The sequence below is a fragment of the Centroberyx gerrardi genome, chromosome 3, assembly GCF_048128805.1.
Source record: "Centroberyx gerrardi isolate f3 chromosome 3, fCenGer3.hap1.cur.20231027, whole genome shotgun sequence".
Classification (NCBI taxonomy): Eukaryota; Metazoa; Chordata; class Actinopteri; order Beryciformes; family Berycidae; genus Centroberyx; species Centroberyx gerrardi.
Window position 1 is genome coordinate 9,393,928 of NC_135999.1, and position 15,801 is coordinate 9,409,728.

The 15,801-nt window shown below is 42.2% G+C and overlaps 1 protein-coding gene across 1 annotated transcript; it reads left to right on the forward strand.

Annotated features, from left to right (window-relative positions):
• Nucleotides 1-2,322: 2,322 nt before the first annotated feature.
• LOC139930104 (ligand-dependent nuclear receptor corepressor-like protein) lies at nt 2,323-13,918 on the forward strand. Its single transcript, XM_071923196.2, has 7 exons — nt 2,323-2,437; nt 3,444-3,509; nt 3,849-3,937; nt 6,095-6,221; nt 6,886-7,107; nt 7,680-7,758; nt 9,988-13,918. The coding sequence occupies exons 1-7, from the start codon at nt 2,338-2,340 to the stop codon at nt 11,054-11,056; spliced, it is 1,752 nt and encodes a 583-aa protein (XP_071779297.1). The 5' UTR covers nt 2,323-2,337; the 3' UTR covers nt 11,057-13,918.
• Nucleotides 13,919-15,801: the final 1,883 nt, after the last annotated feature.

Genomic DNA, 15,801 nt, shown 5'->3' on the forward strand with positions numbered 1-15,801 from the left:
CATGCTCTAAGTCACCGTGACAACGAATTCCAGCTGGGCCCGTGACACTTGCTGTCTCCTTCAAGCTCAACCTTCACTCTCATCTCCCTATTTGCTCCACAGCCCTCCGTCGCTCTTTCTAACTCTGTTTCTTGCTCTGTCTACATTCCTCCCTCCCTCCCTCCCTCTGTCTGTCTGTCTCTGTCCCTCACTTAATCACTGACACTCTCTCCTAGCCCCCCCCCCCCTTCCCTCTGTGTTGGCTATTCTCTCCTTATACCTTTCTGTTATGCTGCATTACTGGAAGCACAGACAGAGACCAACTGAAGCCATATTCATAAGGTGTCTGAGAATAGGAGAGCTGAAGCGAGGCCGGTTTCCCTCATGAATGTCAGTGAAGGCAGACCGATCGAGTGACTTCTCCTGTGATCCTATGTTCATCAGTACTCAATCCTCGACATCTTTATGAACGTTGGGACTAATTGATGTGTTTTGAAAAACCTAAAGTGCTCTGCTGCCCCCATGTGGTTGAATACAGAACTCAAAGTAGTCTAAAGAGTCAATTCAGACATTCTGCAAGTATCCACTGAGAGCTTACAGTATTTTACCAAACAGTTCCTTGGGGGTCTTTTTGTTTGTTGGCAAGATCCTTATAGATTTGCCATTTGTTTTCTACACTGTTTCTACACACAAAAAATATTAAGGTAGTTCAACTTAAAAACACAAGTTTCCTTGCTGCCTTAAAATTGTGAGTTGACTGAAGTAGTACTGAATAGTTAAGTCAAAGATCATTAGTTAGTTGTTCTAATGTAGAAATGCTGAGTGAACTTAAGACAGTAAGTTCAATCAACAAATGTCTAGTCATGCTGATTCGTGTTTCCAAGTTGAAGGCATTAATTGATGAACTGGGAAGTCTGCTAATAAACTAACAGTGTTGAGTTTAGTGAATGCTTTTTAAGGTGTTCTTTCAACTCATAATTTTAAGTCACAAGATGTGAACTCATGATTTTAAGTCATGAAGCTCATAACTAGCACTTTTAAGTTGGAAGTGACAAACACATCTATATACATTGTGTTAATGGATAAAGATGAGTTGATTTCCCTAAATTGAACTATGAGTTTTTACAGTGCATTTTATTTTTTTCTATCTCTGAATCTTGCAAGAAGAGCTGAGACCTAAGTTTAAATGGACTCTCGTGGTGGACTATATGACTAGAACACACACAGCAATACACACACCCACACACATACTTGGAGATGTATTAACATGTTACAAGTACAGTCACTCATTGTAGCTGCACACACACACACACACACACACACACACACACACACACACACACACCGCATTGCTCGGATTATCCCACTAGGGGCCACAGGGGGAAGCATTCATTGATATTGGGGGCCTTGCACTGCCATTCAACCCTGTACATTGCACATCTGTCCTGTGAAATGCCCACACCGTCAGATGGGTTGGGAAAATGATACTAAAAATTGCTCAAGCTACAAGTATCAAAAGATGAATACACCACATGGAAGCCCCCCTACAAATAGTGCTCTATCATACACAACTCATCCCACAAATGAAATTGTGTGTGGGGGGTTTTGAAAGGAGTGTGCATCAGGTGTTAGTGTTTTATAACCCAAACGCTGAACTAAATGGAACAGACAAGGAGAGGCGATTCAGTGAACCATGATCGGTCCATCTGCTCTTCTTCCAGCTATTTCTGTCAAAAACCTTGAAAGGAATGCAGTCTACCCATTTTGCCTGCTTCTAGCCTACATTTCTCCCATAGATAGGTAGGTCAAGTCAAGTTCATTTGTGTAGCCTTTAATCATAGCTACAGCCAGCCTCAAAGGGCGTCAAGATGCACACATTTTTAAACAATAAATGACACCTCCCAACCACAGACCCTCAACAAGAACGAGGAAAAACTCCCACAAAAACCTCATCAGGAAAGAAAAAAATGGAAGAAACCTTTTGAAGGGCCTCGCAGAGAGGGATCCCCCTTACTGGACAGTCAGGAATGCAGTGGGTGCAGAGAGTGGGCGGACAAAGATGAAGATGTTTATAACAAAAGGAACATAACAAAATACACAGAATAAACAGCATCTCTCCAAAGGTTTGGAGAGATTTTGTGTGGGGGTAAAAAATAAATAGTGGGAATAAACGTCAATTAACCTACATGCAGCCGCTGGTATCTCGTCCAAACTCTCGCACTCCCTGTAGGTTTTGGCCGTACAGCGCCCCCTAGCGGCTGGCTGGATCATGGCACCTGCAGCTTGGCAGCACTGGTAACCTCCTTGCTGGTGACGTTCAGCAGAGAGAGGGAGAGTAGGGGGGAAGGAGGACGGACAATGGCGGCTGCACAGTGCCGTAGCTCCAAATGCACGGCAGAGAGGAAAGGGTTCAGGCGGGAACTCGATTCTTGGCGGCACAAACTGATACACTGCGTTGGTAAGACTCATGCGGGTTGTTATTTCTGACGATTCTAAGAAGAAATCACGGGCTTGAAAGTGATTCGCCCAGTAACAACGGGGTCGCTGCCTCTAGCTAGATAGCTAACGTTAGCTAAAATGAGCTAACTAATTTAGCCAGCTAGTAGCCTGGCACTGGATGTTGCCAGCTTTAGCCGGCTAAACTGGCAGGCTAACATTTGCTAACTGGCTATCTAGCCATTTGAGTTGGCCCGTTTTCTTTGTCCCCTCTGAGCCGCTCACCGAGGCTGGCTTTTGATCCTGCCATACAGTGACGGAGAGAATGAACTCCCGTTTCTTATCTTACCATTTGTATGTAAAGTAATAATATGAACTGTAGCTAACTACAACGTTAGATTAGTAAACGTCAGGTGACAGACGTTGGCTATGCTAAGCCTGAGCTATCAAGCCAGTTAAGATTACCGTTAACGTTATTTGGGGGAGGGGATGGTAACGTTAGATCGGCTAATGTTGCCAGCATAATTTGAGAAAAGCATCTAGCTATTTCAACGGCCTTCGGTAACGGTTGCCCACGTGACCATTTTTCTATTTTGAACATCGTTTTATGCTCAGGCTCAGTCAGTTGGTTTGCTCGCCAAAGTTGGCTGGATTTCTTCGCGGCCCTAGCGAAAAACCAAAGTAACATCAAACTAAACACAACATCACGTTCTGTCAATCAGCGGAGCCATGTTTATCGTTTGTTATTGTTTACCAACAGATTATAACGACTCTGCATTAGAAGCTAGGTTAGTGTTAAGTGTCTACCTCAAACTGACAACAGTTTACATGCTTTGGGTGCTGGGCTGTTTGACAGATTGACAGTTGAACTGTCAAAACTGGTCGATCTAATTTGGTACTTAAAAATTGCTCCGCATTGTGTGTGCGCGCGCGGATGGATGACATGCGTATCAAGCGTGATACATGTTGCATATTTTTTTGTCAAAATCGGTGCAGAAATATTAACGTGTTTGTTCATTGTTTTGCAGGGTTTGAAAGCATTCTGGAGGGAATCTATGGCCCAATGCTGCTTAGAGACCTCAACATATTTGATGGTGGGTTTTTGTCAATGCATCCATGAGTGTGCTCAGTATGTGGAAACCCTGTTCTCTCTGTTTAATGCCTGTGTAGTGATTGCAGCGTGAGACTGTAGCATTTACCCATTAATGTGTGTCTGACTTTGTGGATGGGTGACATCAAGTAAAAAATCTGCTCTCTTGGTATGACAGTGATATGTAGTGATGCAATCTGGAGCATATTTTTGCTGCATCTCACGTTTCTTATTGTGTAGCATGTGTTAGAGGCTATTTGATCCATAACCCACCAGAGTTTGACCCGTAAGTAACCACACCTGAATGTATTTACACCTGCTTGTGTGTAATTGTGTCTTTCAGACTGTGAACCCGAAGAGGTGGATGACTGGTCAGTGGAAGCGAGCTGCTCTTACTGTTCGTTCTGCAGCCTTCCCCTGGATAAACTCAGTGTAAGATATGGAGTCAAGATAATGTTGCCTTTGGGCCAGCCAAGTAAAAACCAGTCCGGCTCTGACAATTTTAATAATGAAATTGTTTGCAAACATTTTACACTGGTATTAAGTTCAGCACATGAGATGTTTACACCATTTAAAACTCCACCGCTTCGCAAACGCACGTTATGGCATTTACTTGACATTGCTGAGTGAGGCACACTGAATAGAGCTGCACAATATGGGCAAAAATCATTATTTTTGGTAATATTGTAATTGCGATATAATAAACATTACAGTTAAGATCTCTTATAAGGAGCTGAGGATGGATCACCGGTGTACTGGAAATATATCATTAGGATGAATTCCAGTATCATAATATCTCTGACCACTTATGTTATTTTCAAACATAACTGGCTAAAGCACTGAAGAACGGCTGTTATACAACAAGTACGCTTGCAAATTTTAGGTGCTCGGGGTTATGCATTATTGGAATGGCATAAAGCAACAGTAAGTATACTTGCACGGCCAATCTCAACGCCATCCAGCGTCTCATTGGACGTAATCCTGTGCATACATCCTCACAGACACCCACAGACTCTGCCAGCACGGACAAACACACAAACCCCGCTCTTACTGAGGTGCTTTGTCCCAAGCACCTAAAATAAAGCTGTCATGGCATGAACAGTATGAAATGGATAACAAAAATGAACTTGAATAACTCAAAATATTTTCATTAGCAGTATCTCTAATAAACACAATATTATTAATCGTTATTTATAAAGCACTTTCTAAAAGTTAAGTGCTATGCTATAAGGCATGATCTGGTGTTGAATTTGACCTGGCAGTGTGCATTTTGTGGTTTTCCAAAATGTGAGGTGCAAAGCTCAGATGGTGAAGTCATGTAATGTGCTGGCGATGCTGTCTGCTGCGTGATCCACTGTATGGCTCCCTCTTAGCGCAAAACATAGTCAATGAGCCCCCAGGGTTCTGACATATAATGAGCTGTGACAGTCACATAGGCATCCATCGACAAAGAGGTCCGTCAGAGAGATGGTTTTATCCCTCAATACGGTCCTTATCACAAGTAGTGTCGTGCAGCTTTACTATGTTTTTGGAGACTGTGGTCAGGCTTGGAATTTTATATCTCTTCCAATAGATCCTTTAATCCCTCTCCCTCAATAATGCAGATGGACTGCATATCTGCATATGAATAGCGTCATCTTATCAGTTATGGCCTGTTTACGAGCTTCTGGCATGGGTCCCAAGGCCAATGGTGATGAGAAAACTTTAGGGAGGTGAGGCTGTGGTGCTGCTTGGCCTTACTCTGCTGATAAGCTAGCAGGTGATTCCTCAAAGTTGTTGTTGTTGTGGGTTTTGCCACTGAGTAAAATCCAAAATGCCTTCACGAGGTGGTTCTAAGGTGCGGTGTGTGGAGATTAGTCTTTCAGCAGCACACTAATTTCCCCCATTTTGAAGTGATGCAGCAAGAATAGCAGTAACCCAGAGTGATTTTCATGTTTTCCTGTTGCAAACCATTCCGTTAACAACAAGCCAAAGCTTAATTTACAGATAATTTGGTTATAACTTGTGGAGCTGGGCTTAAGCTAGTTCTTCCACTACGCTTTACCCATGCGTAACATACAGGAGGTAAAATTTGACAGTGCATCGCCTTGCAGTGTAATAATGCCACCTAAAAGTTACTTTAGGGGAGTGATCATTTTAATCAGGGACACCAGAACAAATAAGCACAAATACTACCCATTTTAAATAACCAGGCTCCATTTTTGAATTTGAACACACCTTCACACTCGAAATTTGAATTCAAAAAGTGACAGCCATAACTAACTGGTTAGCAGCTGGTAAGGAGGCCTCTAATGGGTCAACATCAGGTTTGGATGTGCCTAGTGCATGGACACTGCGGAGTGGGATTGTCCAACAAACGTAGATCAGGCAAACAAGTTTGAGTTGATAGTGTGTGAAACAAAATAATTATAAGTAATTGCAGCTGCATGCCGTTTGCATATTGCACATGTTCAAACGGTTTCAAAGTTTCAGTTTTAACTTGATTAACCATGCAGCCCCTAGCACTGATATGCCAGAGTGGAAAAATAAACATTCTGATATTGCATTCATCAGTAAAGTAATGTCATTCTCTGTGTTTTTTTCTTGTAGGACCAAATACCCGCAGCCGCCTCCCCCCTCTCCTCCCCCTCTGATTACTCTCCCTGTCAGGCCCCAACCCTCTCTGAGAGCAGCCAATCAGCTCACAGGTTTCTCCAAGCTGTGTTCCACAAGAAAGGTGAGTTACTCCATATGGGCTTACCAGAAAGCAGTTTTTGGATAACATTACTAGCTGACTGACTGTAGACTGTTCATGAGCGCGTCCATGCCCGTGCATTGACTTCTTTGAGGGGAACAAAGCGGGTTTTACGGTGCATGTGCACGAGGAAGCGAGGGTCGCGTCAGTAGGCTGTTTATTAAGGGAGGAGATGGCAACACTCCCAACGATGCAGTATCAGTGTGCTGTATTTTACAGAACTTATTCACCCAAAACAGTAACCGGTACAATCTGAGAGGTCTGTTGTGAGGTATCTACTCAGAAATGTAGGGATTCTTCACACTCAAGGCTGCTGCTTTGACCCATTGATCCAAGTTACTTATCAGCAAATAATTCTCAAGACAGCAGAAGTTAATTTGTGTGAAATTGGTGTCATAAGAAAGGGACACTTTAGCATGGCTGTAGTCACCATGACCACCTTAGCAAGCACAAAGAAGTGATTTAGTCAAATAAGTCAAGATCAAGTCAAGACTTGAACCAGTGTGTCTAGCCTTTTTCAACACGAAAGCATTTCATGACAGGATGTACTAGATATTGTGATTCCATTACGTTTATTGTGTTACTAAGAGAAAATTGAGTGTCCATCCAGCTTTATTGTGTTCTGCATCTGTCTCTTCTTCGCTAGATGTGCCCTTGGGTTGTGACTCCAACATCCCTCTGGTTGCCCAGGAGCTGATGAAGAAAATGATACATCAGTTTGCCATGGAGTACGCCTCCAAGAGCCACCTCCACACCACCACGAATGGCCTCACCACCGGCACCTCCTCACCTCTGTCGGACATGTCGGATGCCCCTCTGGACCTCACAGTGAGCCGCAGCCAGGAGAAAGAGAGGGAACCTCAGCCAGGTAAGGAAGTCATCGCTGTTCTGGAACAATAATAAGATGCATTAAACAGTAACCTGGTAACCTCTAGTGAACATACCGACGGAGATGTCGTCAAATGTCATTCTGTTTCTGTAACTCCCCTCCAGTTTAGCTTGCACCGAAGCACCCCCCACAATGAAAGTAGACATTTCACTTCTTCTTGGCTCCACTACTTTCTTCCATATTTATCGATGCTAGTGGACTGATGGCTAACCAACGTTGCTGACCGGGATATGATTGGAAGTGATGTTTCCGTCGTCACTGACATTATGTTGCGGTGGTTCCGATATTGCCGTTTAGACTCACATTACATACGAGCTTAGACAGATAAGTTCCACATATGAATTGAAAAAAATCGGATATCATGCAACTGTTTTGCTGTTTAAACTGTGAGCAGTAAATCAGATACATATCAGATATGTAAAAAATGGATTTGTGTCACTTGAAATGTGTAGTGTAAATGTAGCCTGACACTCACTCAAGCTACCAAAGCATTGGCTTATTCAGGTAGGACTCGCTCCCTAACCAGTTTTAATCCCTTTTCCCTGTGGCAGACGGTGTGCTCGACCTCTCCAAGAGGAACTCTGCCTGCTCAGCAACATCATCACCATCAGCTAATCACAAAGCCTCAGGGTGAGTGTTATTTTACTGTCGGTCTTTGCAATGCTCTGTTGATGAACTTAACAATTCCAGCATGATGTGAGTTTTTGCCATGCCTTTAAAGGAATAGTTCACCCACAATTTAAAATTTGATCATAATCTACTCACTGTCATATCAGCTGAAACACAGGTTTGTATATCCCCATAAAAACAGCAAGTTTGTTAGTGCTGCTCCGTATGAGCCTTCTCCAAAAGAACTTAAGTGGCTGGGTCCTGGTTCTTTAGAGTTCCAAAAAGGGTAAAAACCATAACCATATGACCAATGACCACAAACTCCAAACTTGCACTGTGGGTCCAAAAATCCAATATTTACCCCGTCTCCTAGATGTGACAGTTGGTGTAGTGCAGAACAGCAGTAGCAAGCAGATGTTGCCTTTAAATGCTGAACAACCCAATAAAGTAGTAAATTCAAATAGAAAAGTAGAATGTTACATGGTACCCAAGATGCCGATATGACATTTTCACTCTATTTCACCTTTTTTACCACAAATATACAACAACTTTTAGCCAATAAGCTATCAATTATTGAAATGTCAATTTCAAAACTGATGTAAATGTTCCCCTCTTCATTCTGCCATTGCAGTGCAAAGTAGCTCTGTACCACTTGGTTTCTAAAATAGTCACCAAAAGAAAACGACTTTTGTTTCAGGGTCCAGTTTGTTATTTCTGACTAAAAAGTCACACAAGTAAACACAACGAGTTGTATTTATGACTTTAAAACTCGCTTATGAGGAGCACACGAAGGCAGCAAGACTCTTCCACCAGACCGCTGTAGGGTGACCAGAGCTCAGCAAGTGAGGAAAATCTAGGAGATAATGAGGTAAATGTTGGACTTTGCAATCGTTTGGCTTCAAAACATTTGGATTATGCTTTTTGGAGTAATTTTATGGTCATTTGTTGCCCTTTTTGGAACTCTTAAAGAACCTGGACCCGGCCACTTTAGTTCTTTTGGAGAAGGCTGATACGGAGCAGCGCTAGCAAACTCGCTGTGTGTTATGTTGAAATACAAACTGCACCCGTGTTTCGACTGATATGAGAGTAAATAGGTGATGACCAAATTTAATTTTTTGGGGGACCTATTGTGTTATTATTGTGACAGTCTTTACATACATGCGCCATGATGCAAGATATTTTAAAATCAGTTTTGCTATATCTTTCATACCGTACAAGTACCTTAGACGACATTTGTTTCAAAATATTTACTATAAAAAACAACTAAGATTAAAGAAAAATGGCCAATATCTCAATGTGATAAAAGCACTGGAAAACGATCTACAGTGATATAAAACAGTAAGGGAACGCAGGAAGTGAACAAAAACTCCAATCACACTGGAATTGTCTTTTAAGTAGTATTCGACCTTGACCGAAAATGCACGAGGAAACCCTATCATTACTACTAGTTAAAACTGGAGGTTTTAACTAGTAGTGTGGAAACTCCCACTTCTGAGTACTATTGTCTGCTGCATTTTCTTTCTAATGTATGGCATGGCTAAGGTTGGATGGTTAGCATCTGTATTGTCTTGTGTTGCACAACAGTCATCTTTATCAGTGCTGCTTGGATTTAAGCCAACTGATTAACTCTGGCCTGAATGATATGCATACTGGGTTGTCCAAGCAGCGCTTTGGTCCAGTCAGTTGTTAGTCATTCAGAGGTTTGGTCTAGCTTGTGTCTGGTGTTTTGATTCTATGGGGTTGACTCTTTTATCTCTTGAGCGGTAACGTCACAGCAACGGCACAGTAATGTAACATTTGCCAGCAACTCAGGATTGTACAATGAGGAGAACATTGGAGTACCTCACAACGATTTTACCTCCTTTTTTACTGATCCTGTAATGATGAGTCTGATTACTCAACCCTCAAGCACGTAGGACCCTCACTGAAGAATATCACAAAGCTACAGGGGTTGTGTGTGAGTGCCAAAGTAACCACAGCCATTCACAGACTGTCCCACCTGGACGTGAAGAGGCTTTGCTACACACAAAGAATGTGTGTGCATGAAACACACAGCAGCGTGTGTGAATGAGGGTCCAGAAACAGACTGAAAACAGACAGACATGAAACATAAGAGACGCAGTGATGTTACCAACACAAGGCATAAAGGAGTGGACCCCTCGCTCTGCCCCCTCTCTCCCCCCTATGCCAAAACCAAACCCCCTCCATCACCTCCATCCTGACCCTGCTGTTTGGTCCTCCCATCCCTAGGAGGCAGCGCAGGCAGAAGGAGGAGTACGTTGAGAGGAGCTGGGAGCTGTCTGAGGGGCTGCTGTCCAAGGCCTTGAAGGACGTACGCTCAGGGAGGCTGCAAGAACAGCGGGCCGCACTGCTTTATGGGATACCCCTTCACACCCTGAGACGAGGCCTGGAGGGCTGGGCCGAGGGAAGGCTGGGGCTGCTCCGCCACCTTGCACCAGGAAGTGGAGATTTCAGGGAGGAAGTGACATCATACAGTGTGATGTCATCCATGCTGGGCGGTGAGGCTCGTCTGGTCCTCCAGAAGGTGGCAGCGTGGGCCGAGCGGGCAGAAATTGGAGGAGCTGTAGAGGAAAATGGAGACATTCGTTTCCCTTCATCCTCCCTGACCTTTCCTCAACCGAGTGGTCTACAGAAGACTGTCTCTCTCTCTTTTCCCCAGATCAGGGATGCTCTCCAGCCCCCATCAAGCCCCACTCCCAGCCTGGAGCCCCCCGCCCCCCTGCGTATCCCTCAGGTCCGTTCCATGTCTGACCACAACAGGTCAAGCCTAGCTGAGAATTACAGCGTGGCTGAAACCCTGCATCACCACACCTCATCAACGGAGGGTACTACCAATTCTGTGACACCCACCGCTGCTGCTAGACCTTCAGCTCTCTTCAAACTCAGACCTCCTTTCTTACCAGATGCCTACATGGGTGGGGCCAACCATTCACCTCATCGCCTGGGCCAACGCGGGTCCTCGCTGGATGATTCTGAGGAGGGGGCAGACCGCCGGGACAAGGACAAACAGCCGAGGAAGAAGCGTGGGAGATACCGCCAGTACGACCACGAACTGCTGGAGGAGGCCATCACCATGGTGATGGGAGGTCGCATGAGCGTGTCCAAGGCCCAGGGGGTTTATGGGGTGCCCCACAGCACACTGGAGTACAAAGTCAAAGAGCGCTCCGGAACACTCAAGAACCCGCCGAAGAAAAAACCTGCCAACTCTTGTTCGTCCAACTCGTCTGGTTCTGGTACCATGACTGGTTCCACTAACTCAGGGACTATCGACTCAGCTGCTGCCGCAAAGGGGTTCTAGACCACGAAACGCCTCTAGAACTCCTCAACACTTGAACTCATCACCTCTCACAGGATAAATGTTTTCTGGAGACACTTGTTTAAACACAACACATGCCTTTTTAAAAAAAATAGATTACTATTCAGGTCTTTTAACTATGTGTCTGTAATGTGATAGTCATACTTTCAGCTGTGTTTCTCAGTCTTGGTCCTGGGCTTTGATTAAATTTCAGTCGCTAACAAAAAACCTTACAGGCCTCCAGGTAATGGAGAAGTTGGCTCTGGTTATCAATGTATTTTTGGTTGTCAAGAGTCAGACTCTTTGCTTGGAAGAATGAATCTGACACTGACCATTGTCCAATTGGGTCCCTAGGATCAAGGGTGAGAAACACAGTTATGGAATCCTCAGAGCTAAGAAATGAAGTGTGACTCTCATGTTCTCTGGCTGTTAGGTTATTCAGGTTTGATTAATTCTTATAGCTCCTTGTTACTGGAGCGTTGATGATTGTCATTTGCAACTTTCTCTTTCTCTCTGGGTAGCTTTACCCAGGCTAATGAAGTGACTTAGAGCCATTATAACAGATTATAAACTCATTGCTATTGTTGGACACTTCTGTAAACAGGGAGATGGATTAAGTTTTAACAGTGTAAACTGCTCTGGTGGCTACATCTTCATTTGGAGATTTTGTGTTAAAGAGATTAGCTTAAGAAAGCCATTTTGTGTCCACATTTTTTCCCTCTATATTTGTGAAAGCTAGTCTGAACATTGTATTGGGTGTAGTTGGAATGCAACTGTGCAGCATGTCTGAAAAATGTGCACTGATAAGCTTGGGAATGGTGTGTTATTGTGTATGTGTATTGTTTGTAAAAGCTGTTTTTTTTTTATATCACAGATGGATATTTACTAACTCTGCTACTGTAGCTGTATTACTGTCAACCTCATACATGACTGCTGCTTACAACTCTATGGGACCGTTTCCCAGGCACAAAGAAACGTAGCTAGAACTCACAAGATTATTTCAATGAACGTAATTAATGTGATTCCATGGTCACATACAATGTAAGGTGTGAAGCTTAAGACAGGTTTAACATAACATAACATTTTAGTTATGGATAGGGTTAAATGTTATCGATAAGTGATCGTGTAGGCTACTGGAGGTTATTGTAGATTAAGATTTTGGTGGAAAGTTGGCAGTATGAAAATGACTTGAGTCAATGCAAGGCTAACAGGCTACCTTGTCTGTGTCTGGGAAAATGCTAAAAGTTGTCTCTACACTCATTTCTGACTCTCAGATGGGCCTATTCCATTAACAGTGCTACTACCAAAGCAGCAGTTCAGGGTTACCCACACAAAGCTGCTTCAGTTTATCTTGCTGTGATGTCAGCCTGCCTGTCTCTCTAACCTCGTTGCCACATATACCTCTCTGAACTTATCTTATTGCCTGCCTATAGCCCAATGTCTGGTTTCACATCTAAGCCTCCATATTGTAATTTATACTGAATATGCTGGGGTATGAGCTCTTTCTTACTCAAGGAACACTTATGAGCTCTTTCTCTCTCAAGGAACACCACCTAAGTGTAAAGTCACCACCATCAACAACCCTTAAACTTCGTCAGTTAAACTATTATACAGTCAGTCAGCCATTTGACTGAGTATGAAAGAATAAAAAAAAAAGAAAAGGGTAAATTATGAACTCTGCCCTGTGGCATTTGCAGGAGATATGCCATGTTCTTAGCTATGTATTTGTCCTTGTTGTTTATCTATGTGTATGTTCTTTGTAGTTTAAAAGCTAGCAGTAAAGCTTTTCTTTTTTCTTTCTTTTTTTTAAGCTTTTTTCAGATTCAGTGGCATTTGAACCTTGTAACCTTGGCAACTAAACAAACACTGAATGTCTCTACTCATAACAGTACACCAGTGCCTGTCTCTGGGGCTACCGCAAAGTCCAGCATGTTGTCTTTACTCTGGGAATTATCTGCTATTTATATCAATAGGCCAGTTTATTAACGAGCCTAATTACCTTGGAGAAAAAATATCATTATTTCACCATCTATGTTTAATTGCAGTATATTCTTGTAATACTCCTCCATACTGTTACTGGGCTTGTTTTTGAATTAGGCCTACTACTTTTATTATTTATGGTCTGAACTGCTGACAAATCTATGAAATGACTTAACGGAAATCAGCTATTTATGCATAAATCAATTATTGCACTATGATTTATAAGCATTTTTTAATTGTGGAAAAATGTTTTGTGTTGTTGTTGCTGCATACTTATTTATTGATTGTGCTTCAGAACTGTGATTTTACCAGTTTGATTGTTGTAGTTCTTGATTTGTAATGAGGCACTTGATGCAATGTGAAACGTGTATTGCTACAATTGCATGAAGGCTTTTAAATGTTAGCCTATATAATTTATTTTGTCCTGAGCTTACTCCCCTTACTAAACATTGTGGTTGATTAGTGCTTATGTTAAGATGAAATTATTTAAATGATCTTTTAAATCTTTTGATTCGTTAAACCAACCTCAAAATATTAACACTACAGAATATTTAACTCTTAAAAACCCCAATCCAGTTGAACCCTGTCAAGTTCTGGAGTAGATATTTACATCCCTGGAAATACCAATATCAAATTTAGCACTTCAGCAAATGGATGTTATTAAGATCAATGACTTGCTTTTATAGTGAAGATTTTGCTTGCAAACCTGAGTTGATTCAATCATTGGAAACATTGTTTGGTTTTTCATTGACCTGTTAGTTTGTCAGTGGGAGTGCTGTTGATGATTACCTTTGGTTTGAGCGTTGCTACAATCGTTCTCTTCTGCTTTCAGCAGAATGTTATCGTTTGCCTTCAGCAACTCATCAATAAAGCAGTTCTGTAATATCCAGTTGCCCTATGATCATTTTACCAACATAATGTTTTGGTTTAGGGTCTTAGACATTGATAGCATTTTATTAAAGACAACAATTTGTTTCTCTTGTTATTGCCTACTTGAAGGAATGGCTTCATAGAACCTCACAATGACACTCCTGGCTAACTGGTCTCACAGAGGTGGTTATTAATGTGTTTTCTCAAACCAGGGTTTTCCAATCCAGCTATGAGTGTGTTCACATACAAGGGTTTGTGTTTGTAACAAATAGCCAATTGCATGCAACATGGACAGATACAGAGCAGCGTATTTAAAGGTCCCATATTGTGGAAAACGGCATTTCCCTTGCCTCTTTGATTATAAAGGAGTTGGAAGTGCTATCTAAACATCGTACAAGTATCAAAACGCACAGTCGACAACTTAATCCACACAATCCATATAGGAAACCGAGCCTCTAAACGAGCCGTTTGGACTTCCGTAACTTTGTGGCATCACAACGGTACGCTCATTATTATTTGTCCTCCTACAGCACCAGAAATAATAGGCTAACAAAGTGTTTTTTTCAAGGTGGTTGAGCGGTTGCCATTGTTTATTTACCGGAGAGTTTTCCCTATCCGTAGCTGCCGGCGCTGTGGTCAGACAGAGGGTCGCTAATATTAATGACCCTTAAAGACACACTAACAGAAACGGCCTGTTCTTGGTAAGGCTCAGAGAGATGCTGGAAAGTGAACGTGTAAAAATGGATTCAGAGTGTTTTTGGTACATGACACCACAAACAGTTTTTAATGGACCTCAAGACATAAAATAAAACACTGGAAAGTGTAAAATATTGGACATTTAAGATTAGATGAAAAATAAAATAAAAAAATAAAACAAAAGCAATAGACTATAAATAATTGTGGGGTTATGCAAGCACATTCTGCTGACAATTCCAACGTAGACTGTAAAAGTGAGAAGCAAGGAAGAGAAATGGATTGCTAACATTTATACTCTTCTCCTGAAAAGAACAAGCTATTATGAATAAATAAAAGCAATACAAAAAATAAGAGTGAAAATAACATTATGTTGCCAAAACTAAAGACGATTGCTGGAGAAAAATTGCTGGAGTGAAAATGTGTAAGTTTATCACTGTTCCATCATTACAGCACAGTACTTTCATTGAGATATTGTGTCATCACATTGAGTCTGTAAAAAATATTTTCTGTTCAGTCTGCCTCATGTTCCCCAAGGCTGCTGTGATGGGGAATATGGGTGCAGTAATTGCACAAATCACTCTCGGGAATCATATGAAAGAATTCCAGGGCACTTAATATGCCACAGTGAATTTAATTTGTTGTCCATATCTATAGTCAACCAATGTAACCTACCTACTATTTGTTAGAAGCCCTCTTTTATAGCCAGTGTGGGCAAATGGCCTGACAATGCTACATTTATTATAGCCTATCTCTGATCTAATAAATCATAAGAGAAAAAAAAAAAGGTCCCTCTCTCCTTACTATCTGTGCACCCAAGTCCACTAGATCTTCTAGGAATATTGGTGCCAGAGAGCTGATTGGTGTAGACGTGGGCTTTTTATACGTTTGGATCCGATAGGCTGAACATTACCTGTTCAAGAGCAGATTAGGTGTGCAGCCTTAGTTACCATGGTTATGTACATGTAAAAGAGAGCTACCATCGTGCGACTGAAAAGCCAGGGTTAAGCCCAAAGTTAGCTTGCTAACCCACTAACCTTGCTTTGTGAGACAGGCCCTGGGAATACAGCAATATAAACATGATATGGATGAAGTGTAAAAACACAAGACCTTAGTATGATGGAATAAACGCAATCTGAAGGTTATAGCAGGGGTGTTGTATGTAGAACCTGTCTTGGTTTTTAGTCTGCATGAGTACCTATTTG